Source organism: Phyllostomus discolor, chromosome 7, assembly GCF_004126475.2.
Source record: "Phyllostomus discolor isolate MPI-MPIP mPhyDis1 chromosome 7, mPhyDis1.pri.v3, whole genome shotgun sequence".
Taxonomy (NCBI): Eukaryota; Metazoa; Chordata; class Mammalia; order Chiroptera; family Phyllostomidae; genus Phyllostomus; species Phyllostomus discolor.
The window spans coordinates 12,267,180-12,282,500 of NC_040909.2; the positions used below are offsets into that span (position 1 = coordinate 12,267,180).

The following is a 15,321-nucleotide window of genomic DNA, read 5'->3' on the forward strand; positions in this document are numbered from 1 at the left end:
TTTCTCCGCTTGCCTTTTTTTTTTTTTTTTTTTTTAGACGGGGAGAGAAACATCAATGTGTGGTTGCCTCTCATGTGCCCCCCACTGGGGACCTGGCCCTCAACTCAGGCATGTGCCCTGACTGGGACTCGAACTGTTGATCCTTTGGCTTGCAGGCCAGCACTCAATCCACTGAGCCACACCAGCCAGGGCTCCACTTGCTTTTTGTTTCTGTCTCCTGGGTCAGAGCCCAAGTAATCTCCACGTGTGACGTGCGTCCCGCTGCTCCTGACGGCCACTTCAGTGTTCCTCACTGGCCCTCTGCTTTTCCCTGGGGTTGTCGCAGCAGCAGGGGTTCTGCCCAGAGGCCTGGGGATGAGCATTTAGGTGTGTGTCTCCTAGCGCATTCTCGCAGCTGTACCGGGTCTGCAGGAGGTGGAATGAGATCATTTCCCCTATAGGACCATTCTCTCTGGGGCACAGTCATCTGAGCTTGCCTTTCCTCAATAAGGTCCTGGCGCCAATCTGTCGAGCTGACCCATCTCTTGGGCGATAGGGACTCTCACCTGTGTGAAGGGACTTATTTGTCAGCAATTTTTTTAATGGAAAAAGTCCCGGTGTAGATTGCATGGAGAAATTCGCTTCAGGAAGTAGAAAACGGCAAGGTGCCCGGTTACTGTGGACAAGCTGACTGCCTCCGAGAAGGCGCCGGGCACGTCTCCGTGGCCTTCAGCACCCGTAAATGTGAGTTTCTGGTGCCCCTCGGGGCAGTGAAGAGTGTGTATGTGTTGTGTGTGTGCGTGTTCTGAGTCAGAGAGAGACAGGGAGACAGGGAACATGGCAGAGTAGCTGTAATTTTTCAGTCTAAACACGTGAGTTGTTTATGTGGACTAGGTAGGTATCTTTTCTCCCTGTGGGTAATTTTATCAGCTTGCATTTCTCAAAACCAATAGACCTGTCACATTTATTAACCATCTGTCCTGTTTCCGGGCGAGTCAAGTTCAACACACTGTTATAGCAGAAGTCCACGCGCTCTCTAATGTCAGCACCTGTTGGAGTTTCAGAAGGACCCTGTGTGTGTTGGGTTGGACTGTGGGCTGGTTGTCTGGGTTTAGAAAGGTGTCATCTCTAAACCTGCTGATGGGATAACGATGTTGAAAACTTGCCAGGTCTTCCAAGGTCTAATATTAGTAAATGTCACCATGGCGACTGCCATCCATCAGATAATGTTTCTCTAATGTCGCGTTCTGCACTGGTGTTGAGCTTTGTGTTATCCAAGGAATTGTTTCTTCCTTGAATGTGTTACCGTCTATATTAAGATCTGTATTTGCTCAGCTTGGGAAAATGATTATGTTAGACCTAATTTTTGATTATATGGCTGATTGTAATTGTTGCTGTTTTCGGAGACTTTCTGAATACACTAAGAGCTCTCAGTGAATCTAGCCAGCTTATTATGTTGTTTTAATCAACTGAAATATTTGTATCTGATAATCAGGCCCTGGAATAAAATTTGAGACCTATATTCCTGAGCTCATTTCCACAGACCCCGCTTCCTGATAAGATGCTGGTTCTCTTTTTCCCTTCAGGTTATTTAGACTCCTGGGATCTTGCAAAATAAGTTTTAATTATGAGAATTTCCAGCTTGCAGAAATATCAGTGTTAATTGCTGCTTTCTGCCAGTGTGTGCTCCCTTGGTAGGGTGGGGACCTGTTGTGTTGGGTTGACGAGGCCCTGGTTTGGGGGGAAGGGAGGAAGCAAACAGGAGCTGGTGGGGTGCTCATGATTGGACTGGCCCACACAGGATGGGGAGTGGACAGGCCAGGTTACCTGTGGCCAATGACCAAGTACTACCTGCAGCCAGGAGAGCTGAGCTGTGGGGTGGGGGAGATAGGAGAGGCGTCAGACAGGAGCAAGGCCATTTGAGAACAATCTGTCCCAGAATAAGGGAAGACAGGGGACGTGTTCCCACTCTGGAAACAGTGATGAAAGGGATGCGGTGGGTGGGCGGGGGCTGTAGCACAGGAGTGCTTACAGCAGGCACCCGTGGGTCCCCTCGGCCTCTCAGTGTGGGGCAGGCTCGGGGCTCAGAGGGGCTTCTGCCCAGGCATTGGGCCACATCTGGGGTGGCCTGCCTCCTCCTCCTCTCCTCTCCTCACCTCCGTTTGGGGTCATGGGGATGCTTCGGAGTCTTCTCTCAGGGGGTTGGGGTCACTGCTGGTGGAGGAGGGTAAATCGGGGGGATGACAGCTTTTAGGACACTGTGCAGAGGAGGTGCCTGCCAGGCCTCTGTTTCCAAAGTCACCCCAAACCTCATGGGTGATCCTCTTGGACCTTTTTGGGCCCCCAGCTTCATGGGAAGACCTGTTGGCCTCTTCATCCCATGGGACAGGGCGTCTCTCCAGTGCTTCCCCTTCCTCCTGCTCCATCGTCCATGGACATGCTGTACTGTCCTGCAGCTTCACCCAGCAACAACCCTTGTTTGCTCCACGGGCCCCGTCAGCCACTGCCTCGTTTTTAGGACCTACACACATGTACACCCCCACCCCCCAAGAGAGGTGTCCTACTGAGCACTGGCAGTTCTCCATGCTCTGTTCTGTCCAGGACCCCAGCCAGGCTCTTATCCCCACGCTGCCTCAAGACCCCCTGGTCCCTCAGGAAGCTGGCGCCACCCCGGGCCCAGCCGCTCGGGTCAGCAACCTCAGAGTCGCCCTCGAGTCTTCCTTCCCCATCCTCACGTTCAGTCCCTTCCCTAATCTCGGCTTTGCCCTTAGAAGGGCACTTCTCCACACCTCCGCTGCACCACCCAAGGCCAAGCCCCTGTCACCTGTCGCTGAGACCACGGCTGTCACCTCCTTACTAGTCCTTTCTCTTTCTCCAAAGCCATCCTCTGCACAGAAGCCTGAGTGGCCGTCTCCAGATGAAAACCAGCACCTATAACTCCTCTGCTCGGGGCTGTCACTGGCTTCCTGTCACACTCCAAATAAAGGCTAAGTTCATTTCCGTGGCCCAGCAGGTGCTGCACGGTGTGGCCCTGCCTTCCTCTCAAAGTGCCGCTCCAACCGCTCACGCCTCACTCGCTCCCCTCTGGGCCCCGTTAGCTGTTCCTGATGGGGCCACGCCGGCCCCTGGCCCTTCCTTCGCCTTTGCCGTTTCCTGCACCTGAAAGCTCACTCCTCAGACTCTAACGTGGCTCGCCCCTGAGTTTTTTCAAATGTTGCTTTCTCAGTGGATCCTTCCTTAACTACCCTATTTAAAATGTTCAGTGCCATCCCCTGCCACCGTCCAATAGAACGTTCTGTGATGATGGAATTATCTTATATCTGAACTGCCCACTACGATAGCCACTAGCCACGGGAGCACTTGAGATGCACCTTGGCTGACTGAAGAACTGCACTTTACATAACCTTTAAAAATCAGTAGCCCTGTGTGGTGGTTTAGTGGACACCGCACGAGACGATACAGTCTTTCTCCCACTTTTTAAAAATAACACCACTACCTGAAATTACATCTTTATTTGAATCTTAGTTTTTAGCGGGAGGAGGGCCTCATAAAACCAAGGAGTTTATCTGCTTCCTTCACGGCTCTATTCCTAGTACCCAAGACAGTGCCTGGCCCATGGAAGTCATCTGATTAATACTAATCGAAGGAATATGAGATGTTTAAAAAACTGGCACCATCTGTAGGCTCCAGAGGCCTGTAACAGGCCTGTCATGTGCCAAGGAAGGTTCCAGGGAAGACACTGTTCCTACTGATTTTTTCAGTCGTTTTTTTTTGGTATTACATTATTTTTTACTGTTGAAATGGAAATTGATTTTTGGCATTTCAATGTGAATTGGCTTTAAAGATCGGTTTGGTCCACATAAACAGCTGAAAATGGAACCTTGGCGGAGAAGGCACAAGGAACCGTGAAGAATCAATCAAGTAAGATGTTGGCAAAGATAAATAATCCTTACCCCGCAGCAAATGATTTTTCTTAGGTAGCTTTTTGCTATTTGGCCTGTACTCTGCTGCCATCTTCTGTTCAGAGTTGGTAACTACAAGATCACAGGTACCTTGACAGACCATTGAAGGAGAGAGGGGAAGCTAATTGTTAGAAAAATAAGGACTCCTCTTGAAGCTGTGACACCATCCAGATGTTACCTGCATGCTTATGTAAATAACAAAGACCACCTGGATTCAAAGCACAGTACCTTGATGTGGCTGGAAAGTGGGGTGATGGATGCAAATGGGTCAGCCGTCACTATAGTTCTGTGCAAATTAACCTCGAACACCCTTTCAGTTAGAGGTGACTGACGACAGAGCCTCTGAAGGACCATGACCCTGAGCAGGGAGTTCAGAGAGACCAGAAACTAGAGAAATGGGCGTGTGGGGTCAGGGCAAGGTCAGATGTGTGCAGTGAGGCTGTGGGTGGGCCTTTACCCAACCTGGCCCTGGAAGGTGTAGGGGAGGGGGAAGGAACACCTTTTTCCTCCATCCTCCTCAGCTCTGTGACTGGGGCCCTGGAAATCAAACTCACAAAAGACAGATTACCAAGATAAAAACAACAGTTCATTGATATGTGCGCTGTGCATACATGTGGGAGAAGCACAGTGGCGAGTAACTCAAAGGGTGGTTAGGACTTGGGGCTTAGGTAGCCTTTTAACAAAGAACAATACATGTTTAGAGAAGTGACAAGACAGAGGAAAAGGGACTGGGGTTTTAGGGGCGGCGGACTGTGGGAGGTACGTGCATAGGGGAAACCAGAGGAAGGTGAGTTGTTTTCGGCAGGTTAGCTTCGTCGAGTCCTCCCTCCGTGGGTCTCTGGGCTGACGGAAGTCTCTGGGGACTTAGTGCTCTGCCCTTCCTGGTCCAGGGTGGGCACCTTCCTCACGGGAAGTTTTATGTCCTGCTTTTAGGTAGGAAGGAGGGGGTCCGAGTACCTCTCCCGTATTTGCTGTTTCTCAGGCATCTTCAGGACAAAAGCATTAATATGTCAAAGTGGCATCATTTGGGATGGCATGTTCTGATCTCTTTACAAGGTCTTTCTGGAAAAGGGTCATCCAAACGGGACATTTAGTGGGATCCTCAGTTGCCTTGGTGGCCGCCCAGTGCCTGGCGGGCAGAAAGTCCAGAGATCCACCCTTGCCCCAATCAAATCACAGCTGGTGTGTGGTGACAGTTGCTTCGGGGCATTCTTTATTCAAAGGCGGTGAAGGAATGGGGACCACCCAGAATGTCACCGTGCATAGGACTCACCCTGGGGGCTCGTAGTGGTTCCGGTTCAGAGCATCTGGGGCAGCCTGAGATCTCTAACGAGTTCCCAGGTGATGCTGCTGCTGCTGCTGCTGCTGCTGCTGGTGTTGGAGGAGGCACTGCACTCGGCATAGGAAGGAGTGAGAAAGGGGTGATGGGCCTGGGACCAGGTCCTGTAAAGATCCACTGGAGGTGGGTAGGATGTGACCTCAGTGGAGCCAGAGGAAACCCGGGGCGTCATGGTACCTGTTTCTCATCCTCGGGAGAGGGGTGTCCTTAGTCCGCATCCCTGCAGAGGGCAGTCTGGAAACGGGGGTAGGAGTAAGAGTCCGATCAGCACAGGCGTGGCTCTCCTACTCAGAGAATAAGCGGATGGACTGCCGCCCAGAGTTGCGGCCTCTTCCATGCTGAGATGCCTGTCAGAGGGGAACGGAAGTCCAGAGGAGGATGTGCTCGACAAGTCTCCTCATGGGGGGCGAATCAGACGGTGTCAGAAGTCCCACCTGTTCATTCATGGAGGAAGCATTATCCCAGGAGGATGTCACTCCTTTGGTTTCAGGGAATGAGATGGGAACCGTTCCAACTGTCCTGAAGCCAAGCATGTGCGGTGCCTCCCTGTTGGAGAAACGAAAGGAAGCAAAACTCAGTTCAGCGTTGTCATGACGCTGCTTCCGCAGGTGAACTTGTAAGAAGCCTCATGTCACAGGGATAGCACTGAAGAGTGGTATGTAGGTCCTGACAGTAAGTGCCGGAGACAGAAGAATTAGCAACACTCAGCGTCTCGGGCCATGATCTGGGCGGGTCGAACGGCCCCTCAAGCCTTCACCACCCCCTCAGGCGGCAGTGCCATGGGGCCGATCCTAACGCTCAAGGGAAACGCTAAACCATGAAGAGACAAGAAACAGCATACCATAGTTCAGAAAGGCCATAAAGTTGATTTAAATGACAGATTTGGTATTTGAAGAGTGGGTCCCTCAGCATCTGGACACTGAACGTCCTAACTTTTGAAAACAAAAGCCTGAGTGTCCACCGTGTGTAAAGAGCGACCACCTCCTTGGAGCCTGGCTTTGGAACTGGGCGGGGGGGTGGGGGTTCTGCGAGGAAGGGAGTTTTGTTATTTCACGTGGGAATGCCTTTTTATTTTGGTCTACTGAGTCAGCCAAATGCTTTTAATGCTGATCATTTGTTTGGGAATATTTGCAAATATTTGTGAGGGACATATTTTTTTTTCCAACCATCGCCCAGCAAATGTGATTAGTGTAGATGATCCATCTGGAAACTCCAGGCCGTGTGCACGGTGTTCTGTCCTTCCCTTGCAAACTAGGTTTTCTCGCTTAAATTATTCTGATCGTGATCTCCCTCGTCTGCTTTCGGGCCATGTCTGCCTCGATCCGCAGTCCCAGGCAGAGTTGCGTTTTCGTTCTACGTCTTTGACTTTCCATGTGGTCGGGTTAATTACGGAGACACCGATCAGCCAGCCTGCCCCGTGGTGGCTCGGACCCGGTAAGGAAGACAGATTCCGCTTACAGAGACGGACGCTCAGCTCACCGGCAGGAGCCAGAACACGTTCTGAGAACTCCTTCTGGTGTGGGGAGCCTGGGGAGAGGCTGCTCCGCCCCACCCTGCATTTTGGAGTGTTGCCGTGCCCACGGCTCTGATAGGGCCAGGAAGAACCAGAGTGCTCCCCAGTATCCTCCCCTCCCCCTCCCCAAGCAAGGGTGTGAACTTGGGGAACCTGTGCCCGGCTCCATCAGAGACGTGAGGACATGTGCCTGCAGACAAGCTTATCAGTTGCGCTCGCTACAGCTGTGGTGGCCCCAGCAAGTCTCTGCCTTGGGTGATACCGCCAGGCTTATCTCCGTATGTTTACCACTGTGCTGCTGTCAACTGTCCCCCTGGCGGGAGCATTCCACTTCTGTGATGAGACGCAGTCAGAACACAGCTGGGGAGGAGGAAGGAGCTTTGACAGCGGAGGATGAACCTCATAAGGGGGCTTTGGCTTGAAGGAGGAGGCCTGGAAAGGGGAGCAGGGAGGTATCGTTGGCAGCTTCCTGTGCCGCTCAGTTTGCCTGAAGTCAGCCCTGCCCTTCACAGATGAGCTGGTTCGGTGGCTAAAATAATGTGGTGCACGTAACAAACACTCATATTGCGCTTCTTGGGTGCCGGGCCCTGTTGATTACACCTGACAAGCATCCATTCATTTAATCCTCATTGTAGTCCCGAGAACACTGCATTGCCCAAGTGTTCTATGTTTGCATGGCCTGCTCACGTCCGCATTTGCAGAGGAGGACCTGGAGGCACATAGCGCGCAAGTCACTCAACCAGTCACCCAGGACGTGGGGGGCTGCAGTCTGGACCCTGACAGCTGGGGGTCAGAATCTGCACTTGTAACTGGTTCATGGCACTGAATGTGCCAGTAAAGAGGTCTTTCCTTTGCAGGAGGTGAGGAGGCCCATACAGACGCCCCAAAGAGAACCTGAGGCAGGTGGACCCAAGGCTCACATGCACCAGCAGGAGGCAGAGCCAGTGAATTTTTACCATGTTGCTACAAAAGGGCTTTTGCTACAAATTCCTCAGGCTGTGTGGGGTCCTGGAAGGGCACCAAGGGAGCTTTTATGTACTGTAAAGCATGCTAGGTCTGCCCTGTCGTCATTTCTTTATTTCTTTTTCACGTGAAATATATCTTCAGTTTTATTAGCTTTTGCATGGTGATCTAAATGATTGCTCAGCTCACCTCTTTTTTAAAGGAATCATTTTATTGTGGTTCAATTACAGTTGTCTGCATTTACCCCCCAGCACTCCCCCCCACCCCAGCCAAACCCACCTCCCTCCCTTGCTTCCACAAACCCCACCCCCTTGGTTTTGTCCAGGTGCCCTTTATAATTAATTGTTCCTGAAAACCCTTCCCCCCACGGTCCCCTCCCACCTCCCCTCTGGTTACTGTCAGATTGTTCTTAATTTCGATGTCTCTGGTTATATTTTGCTTGCTTGTTTCTTTTGTTGATAAGCTCACCTCTTGAGATTCATTTCTTTTAGGTTGAGACCCAGCTTTTCCTAACAACCATCTAGTGTGCTGATACTTTGAGGGTGAAGAAGGACAGGGCAGATGAACTTGGCAGTGGGAATGGGTTTACCAGGGGGTCAGAGGCCAGCCACGAGACTTGTGGGCAGGGACAAGACTCGGCAGGTGGGACGTGTTTCAGTGAGAACACTGGAGAGTGGTCAGTGCTCCGCATTCATTTCAGAGTGGGGGTAGCTGTCTTTTCTGTTTCAAAAAATGACCACCTCACCCTGGCTGGCGTAGCTCAGTGGATTCAGCTTGGACTGCGAACCAAAGCATCGCAGGTTCGATTCCCAGTCAGGGCACATGCCTGGGTTGCAGGCCAGGTCCCCATTGGGGGCCATGTGAGAGGCAACCGCACATTGATTCTCTCTCTCTCTTTCTCCCCCCCTTCCTCTCTCTAGAAATAAATAAATTAAAAAATGACCAACTCTATCCTTTCTAAAATCTGGTGGAAGTGGGATCTAAAGGAAGAGTCAAACATCATTTCTTTCACCTTCAGGTGAAAATAGGAATAATTAGAACCAGTTTGTCCGTTCTAACACATAGGGATAAATCTCAGCTCAACAGCATTAATTTTTAAAGATTTAGTATGTGCAAGCGAGCATGACCACCTCGTCCTGGTTGCTCAGGACTGTTTTACAAATGAAAGTTACAAAAATGGAAGTTTTCAAAATGGAAGCCCCACATCCTGAGAACGCCCTAAGTCCCAGGCAGCCTGGGACTAGTGGTCACTCTAGGGCCAACAGATTGCTGCATTGGTTACAGACATAGGACAGAGCTCCTGTTTGCTGGACATTGTCACCTCCTATTAAAAAATGAGGAAGCAGAGGCTCAGATCAGTAATGAAATTGTCCCGGACCATCCAGCTCCAGGTCTTGGAACTGGAATGAAAGACTCCTGGTCTGTTAGATTCTTAACTACCCCTCTCCCCTTCGTCCCCCCAGTTGGGGCCTGTATTTGCCATCCCTCCGCTGCTTATTTGTCTACCTCTTCACTCTAATTCCTAGTTTTTTTCTTCCTCCCTAGTGTTTTTATTCCCGCCTTTTCCCAGATGTGGCATTGCCCACAGGCATTTTCCAGTCCTCACTGAAACTAGTCTGTACTCTAAATACCACTGATCCTTGTTCAAGGTCAATGCTGCCCAGAAGGATTCTCTGTGATGGTGGGAATGTTCTGTATTGGCATTGCCCACAGTTGTAGCCATAGACTCTGATAGCCATGGCACACCTGAAATGTGGTCCATGCATCTGAGAATTCCATGTTTAATTTAATTTAAATCTAAATAGCCACCTGTGGCAACACGGTATAATAATTCTAACTCGTTCATTCTTTACTTGAGAACGTGAGCACCTGCCGCTGAGATCGGATTGGGTCTATCAGTGTTGGGCTAAACCATAAGGGTGTGTGTAGGTTTATTGGTTGTTGTTCCGGCCTCTTATGCTTGTTGTCTCCGTGGTTCTCCTTCTTTGTTCTCACCACAGTGTTGGGGGCTTGGGGATATCGGTTTCTTTCAGGTTCAGCGGAATGAGGACAAATCGACCACCTTGAAGCTGGCTGATTTTGGCCTCGCCAAGCACGTGGTAAGACCGGTGTTTACCGTGTGTGGGACGCCGACCTACGTAGCTCCGGAAATTCTTTCTGAGAAAGGTGAGTGTGACTCGTCGCTCTGCAGGACTCCTGCTCACTGACTAATTAACGTTTGATTTTGTGAATACTTCATATTTATGGTTTTCAGTATGGAGCAGTCAAAAATCTCAGAGCTGATGCTAAGGCAGCCCTTCGGTTTCAAGGGAAATATTTGGAGCAATTCTCCTTGACCAAAGCATGAGAGCTTTTTCCAAACCAGGGCCACCCGTATTACAGGGACGGGGTTGGAGTGTGTGTGTGGGGGGGGTGGGGGTGGGGGTATTGGCAGGAAGTGAGATGGGGGATGGCGGAGCCCTGGGTGGGGACTCACACAAACAAGGCTCTTTGTGCCACTGACCCAAGGCTACCGCTAATGGTAAGTAATTGGCTTAATAATTCCTCCACCAACCTTGCATCTTGAGATAAAGGGAATCCCACTTCAGACTCCATGAATACTCCGCATTACCTCTTTCTATATTGTATGAGGGTCCAATGAACTGCATTAGTGACACACTGTAAAACCCATAAAAGGGTATTAATATTATTATCATTATTATCATTCTATGGCTCCATATACACGAATGACTTGTTAAGCTACTGAGCACTCCAGGAGAAATCAGGTGAAGCACCCTATGCATGGAGGGAAGGTTCTGGAAGGGGCAGAGGGTGGGAGGGAGAAGGGAGAGCTGAAGTCTCCCATCAGCAGAGGCATCAGGGAAGCTAAGAAGAGGAGACCACAATGCGCGTGGAGGTTGGGTGGCAGAGACGCTGGGAGGAAGAGTAGCCCCGGTGCTGCCCAGGGAAGTTGGGTTGGTTGGGCAGGTTGCGCCTGGGCTCGCTATAGCTGGGGAGGAACCAGGGCCCAGCGTGGCCATGCAGCAGTCGGGGGAACGCGGTTACAGTGGGCCAGGAGAACACTCGCACCCATGGGCATTTTCAGAGGCATCAATGACCCAGGTGAGAGGAAGGCGAGCCGACAGTCTGCATGCATCTCTGGAAAACCACCGTGTGCGTGGTGGCACCGACTGAAACAGGGTGTTGGAAGGGGAAGCTCTTTTGGGAGGTGGGGATGGGGAGAATTAAAAGGTGAGCACACTGGCTTCGTGGAGATTTCTGGATGGACACACAGAGTTGCCAAGGAAGTGAAACTCGGGGCTGAGCATGAGTTTCTGAGACCCTGCAGCTCAGAGATAGAGGCAGGAACAGGAGACATGATGGCTCCCTGTGACACCAGCAAGGGCAGCCATGGCAGGTTCTCTCGGGGAGGAGAAGGGAGGAGGGGCCCACAGAGGACAGGGCTGCGGAGGAGGCAGGAGGAGGAGCAGGACAGGACAGCCTCCCGGCCCCTGAGGGGCACGGTGCATGCAGGTGGGAGGCCCAGCAGGACTGGCCCCTCCTGAGAGTGAAAGTGGTTGAGAACTGAGGACAGGACACCAAACTGGCTGGAAAGAGTTCCTCAGTGACTCATTCCCTTAATATTTTCCTGTGGATTTGGGTCTTGACGACATTGCTCTGGGGCTTAATAGTGAACATTTAACTCCCCAGTCAAAGCTGCCCAGTGCCTTACTTATCCAAAGAGAGAAAGAAAGGGTTTGAAAATGTACGTGCTGCTTTTATAAACTGTGGGTAGATGATGGGGCCATATGTGTCGAAAACCTTTACTGTATATTACTTTGTGCATTTAATTTATAGAAAGCTATTTTAAGAACATAATCAGAGATGAGCACAAATATTTAACATGTAAGGATGTTCACCACAGAATTGCTTACAGTTGTAAGCAAAATTAGAAAAAACTTAAATTGTAACATAGAGGCTTCATTATATAAAGAGAATACTAACAGCTATTAGAGATGATATTTTTGAAGAGTATTTATGTTTTTCATAGGAAATTCCTATATAGGAAATGCCGTGTAATATTAAGTGAGTGAAATTGGGTATAACATATGTACAATGTGATCCTGATTTTGTTAAAGAAAGTAGGTGTGTGTGCATGTGTGTGCTCATGGTGAATATAACTAGTAATATCCATCTTTTAATATTCATAAAAGAATCATAAATAATATTTTTTAAGATTTTATTTATTTTTTATTTTTAGAGAGGGAAGGGAGGGAGAAAGAGAGAGAGAGAGAAACATCAATGTGCAGTTGCTGGGGGCTGTGGCCTGCAACCCAGGCACGTGCCCTGACTGGGAATCGAACCTGCAATGCTTTGGTTCGCAGCCCGAGCTCAATCCACTGAGCTACGCCAGCCAGGCATAAATAATATTTTTGAAATGAGAGAAGGCAATGACCGAATAGGAAGCAGAGGCTGCTGGTGCAGGCCAGGCTTTCTCCAAGGATCTCTGGTGAAGTGCCAGGCTTTAGCATTTCCCACACATGTGGGTCCCTGCGGAGTCCTGCTGCATGGGACAGGGGACAGGTCCTGCCACATGTGACTTACTGTGTGTGCTACACAACCCTGAGCTGATCTGTACCCTGCTCCACGAGCTGTGTCCACGGATCGTGCAATAGGATGTCACAGCCACGCCAGGTAAGAGTGTCCAAGTGTGTGCGTTGAAATCCTGTACTCATTTTATCACTGACCAGTCAGAAAGGACCACAGAGCAGTGGCAGTGGCCTGAGGACCGGACTGGGGGTAACTCCAGCACGGACCTCATGTCTGTAGGGGTTGGCCATCACAGGCCCGGAAGCGGCTCTGGCTCACTGAGCGCGGAGGTCTCCTGTGGCCCAGAGCAGTGATTCTGCCCCGTGCCCCTCACCATGCCTGACCCCGCCTGGGCTCAGCTCTGCTTGTGTCTCTGCCTCCGTCGCACAGGTTACGGGCTGGAGGTAGACATGTGGGCCGCCGGCGTGATCCTCTACATCCTGCTGTGTGGCTTCCCGCCCTTCCGCAGCCTGGACAGGGACCAGGACGAGCTCTTCAACATCATCCAGCTGGGCCACTTCGAGTTCCTGGCCCCCTACTGGGACAATATCTCTGATGGTGAGACCTGGGGCTTCCCAGTGGGGGGAGAAGGGGTGTAGGGCTGGAGGCCCCACCGCCGTCACCCCGGGGTTCTGACTGCAGAGCAGGTTCTGGGTCAGGTGCGTGATGAGAATGCAGAAGATCCACCACAGCGCCTGGCACAGAGGTGGGCTGGCAACAGGTTGTGCTTCATCCTTTATGTCCTGAGACATAAATCTACACCCCCAAACAGGACTTACTTTGAGAATGAATGGAAAAGCCTAATGGCCAGGTGCAGCCAACAAATACTTTTCCTTAAGGCAAATGAAGAACATCAGAAGTGAAAAAAAAAATATCAGAAACATATCACTCTCACTTGTAAAGACCCAAACCGTCTCACGAATAGACGTGCTCGTGAGTTGAGGGGACTGAAAATGTGTATCTTACCTGTGTACCGCCAGGGGTCCTGTGGGGCCACCTTGGAGAGAAGGGGTGACGGTCTCCTTTTCAGCCCTTTCAGATGGAATTCTCCCGTGTGCCTACTGATTTGCCTGCTCTGCCCGCTGCCCTTGTAAAATCGAGAACTAGATAATCGGAGGCTTTGAGCCTTTAGCTTAAAAATGTAGAACAGGAGTGACAACTCTTATCCCCGGTTGATTTTCCCTACATGTGTCATTTAGGATTAGCTCCGTATTTATCAGTGTAGGGAGGAAAAATGCACATGCTTTATTTAACAACCTGGTAGTTTGGTTTACAAGCTGACAGTGTGTAGACCTGTGGTTTGTGGCCTCGGCTTGTTCTCTGGGGCTGGGCTCCACGGCTGTCAGTGGTGGGCTGGCCCCGTGTCCCCAGAGAAACCAACAAACATCTCGTAGAGCTCTTCGTCCACTGGGATTGCCCCTGGCTGCACGTGGCTACTTAAGTTTAAATGGACACTAATTAAAAGTAAACACAATAAAAGTTCAGTTCCTTTGTCTCACCAGAGCCACATTTCAAACGCTCCGTCTCCCCAAGTGTGTGGCGCTTATGGAAGGTCCCCATCACCCCAGAGAGTCCTGTGGGACGGCGCTGCTCTCACGCGGCCCACGGTGCTAACGGGGATGGTTGTGTTCTTAGCTCCCGTGGGGGGAAGAACAGTTCAGAACCCCCTGCGTTCATCTCTTTCCCCTCCTCCTCTTCCTCCAACAGCTGCCAAAGATCTGGTGAGCCGGTTGCTGGTGGTAGACCCCAAAAAGCGCTACACGGCCCATCAAGTTCTTAAGCACCCCTGGATTGAAACTGCGGGGGAGGCTGGCACAGCGAACCGACAAGAGGAGGTGTCCCCTGGTGGCGAGAGCCACCTCCAGAGCCAGCAGAAGCGGTCTGCGGAGCAGGCGTCATAGTCACCATCTCGAGTCCCTGGGTTCAGCTCCCCCGAGTTCTGCTCCCCCAGAAAGGATAGACGTTTCAGAGAAGGAGGAGGAGGAAGAGGGCTTCTTCTCGAAATTGGAGAATCAGGGGAAGGAGAGATGCTCAGTATATTTTTAAAAAATAAACTGGAGTCTTCATGCGAAATGTCACCTATTTTTAGATTTGTACATTTGAAGCCTTTCATACATTTGGGGGGTGTGTGGGGGAGGGGAAGACTTGTTATCGGTGAGGTATTTTTGGTAATAATGATGTGTTTTGCTTCCTCCCTGTGGTCAAGTTCACGGTGCACTACACGCGTGGTGCTTACCAGGGTCTCCATTCCCCTTGTGAGGTTAATAAGGTCAATCATAGTCTCTCTCTGTGTTAATAAAACAAGCTCGGAATGACTGAAGTGGGCCGTGTTCTGACTCCTTCTCAATGCTGGTGGTGAGAGTCCGGGGACCATAGTTCAGACCCGCCTCCTGCAGCCGACGTGACCGCACACCCGTGCTGTGATGGACACCTGATGGACCGGCGAGAGCTGTGTGTGTAGCACGTGCTGGCCGTGGTCACGAGCGTTGCCATCTTAGCTGGGCCTCAGCTCCGGTGCGGTCTGAAGAATGGCGTGATGAAATCGTTGATTTATTCTTGCCCCCCTGATACCCTTTTATACTGCTTTACGGCCAATTACGCCCGAGCCGGAGTCACGTCCACGTGAAGTGCGGCACTTGGGCGGCACCCATGTGAACATTTTTGGATCACGGGGAAGCCACTGAGTGCATCAACGTGGCAGACGTGCAGTGCATGGATTGCATGCAGGTTGCAGGTAGCCGGGAGAGCTCAGGCCCATTCCTGCCCGCAGGGCAGACCCCCGGAGGGCACTGAGGTCCTGTTCCCTGATGATTCCAGGCCGGACCTCTGTGCCGAGATGCCGGTCTGTTCAGATGACGCGGGGAGTGCGCAGGAGCTGAGGGCAAAACACAAGGCTGTTATTTGCCAACTTGGCCTTTCTGGGTTATATGTGATCTGGCTCTGTGCCCTACTTTCTGGGTCAGTAGGGCACAGAGCCAGTCACAGAGTATGGGTTT

At 51.0% G+C, this 15,321-nt stretch overlaps 1 protein-coding gene across 1 annotated transcript in view; it reads left to right on the forward strand.

Moving 5' to 3' along the window:
- Positions 1 to 14,641, forward strand: part of DCLK3 (doublecortin like kinase 3) — a 39,464-nt gene extending 24,823 nt beyond the window's left edge. The window contains exons 3-5 of the mRNA XM_028518843.2: positions 9,790 to 9,922; positions 12,716 to 12,883; positions 14,033 to 14,641. Coding sequence (XP_028374644.2) covers positions 9,790 to 9,922; positions 12,716 to 12,883; positions 14,033 to 14,226 — 495 coding nt within the window. The 3' untranslated portion in view covers positions 14,227 to 14,641. The remainder of the gene's footprint in view (positions 1 to 9,789; positions 9,923 to 12,715; positions 12,884 to 14,032) is intronic.
- The last annotated feature ends 680 nt before the right edge of the window (positions 14,642 to 15,321 follow it).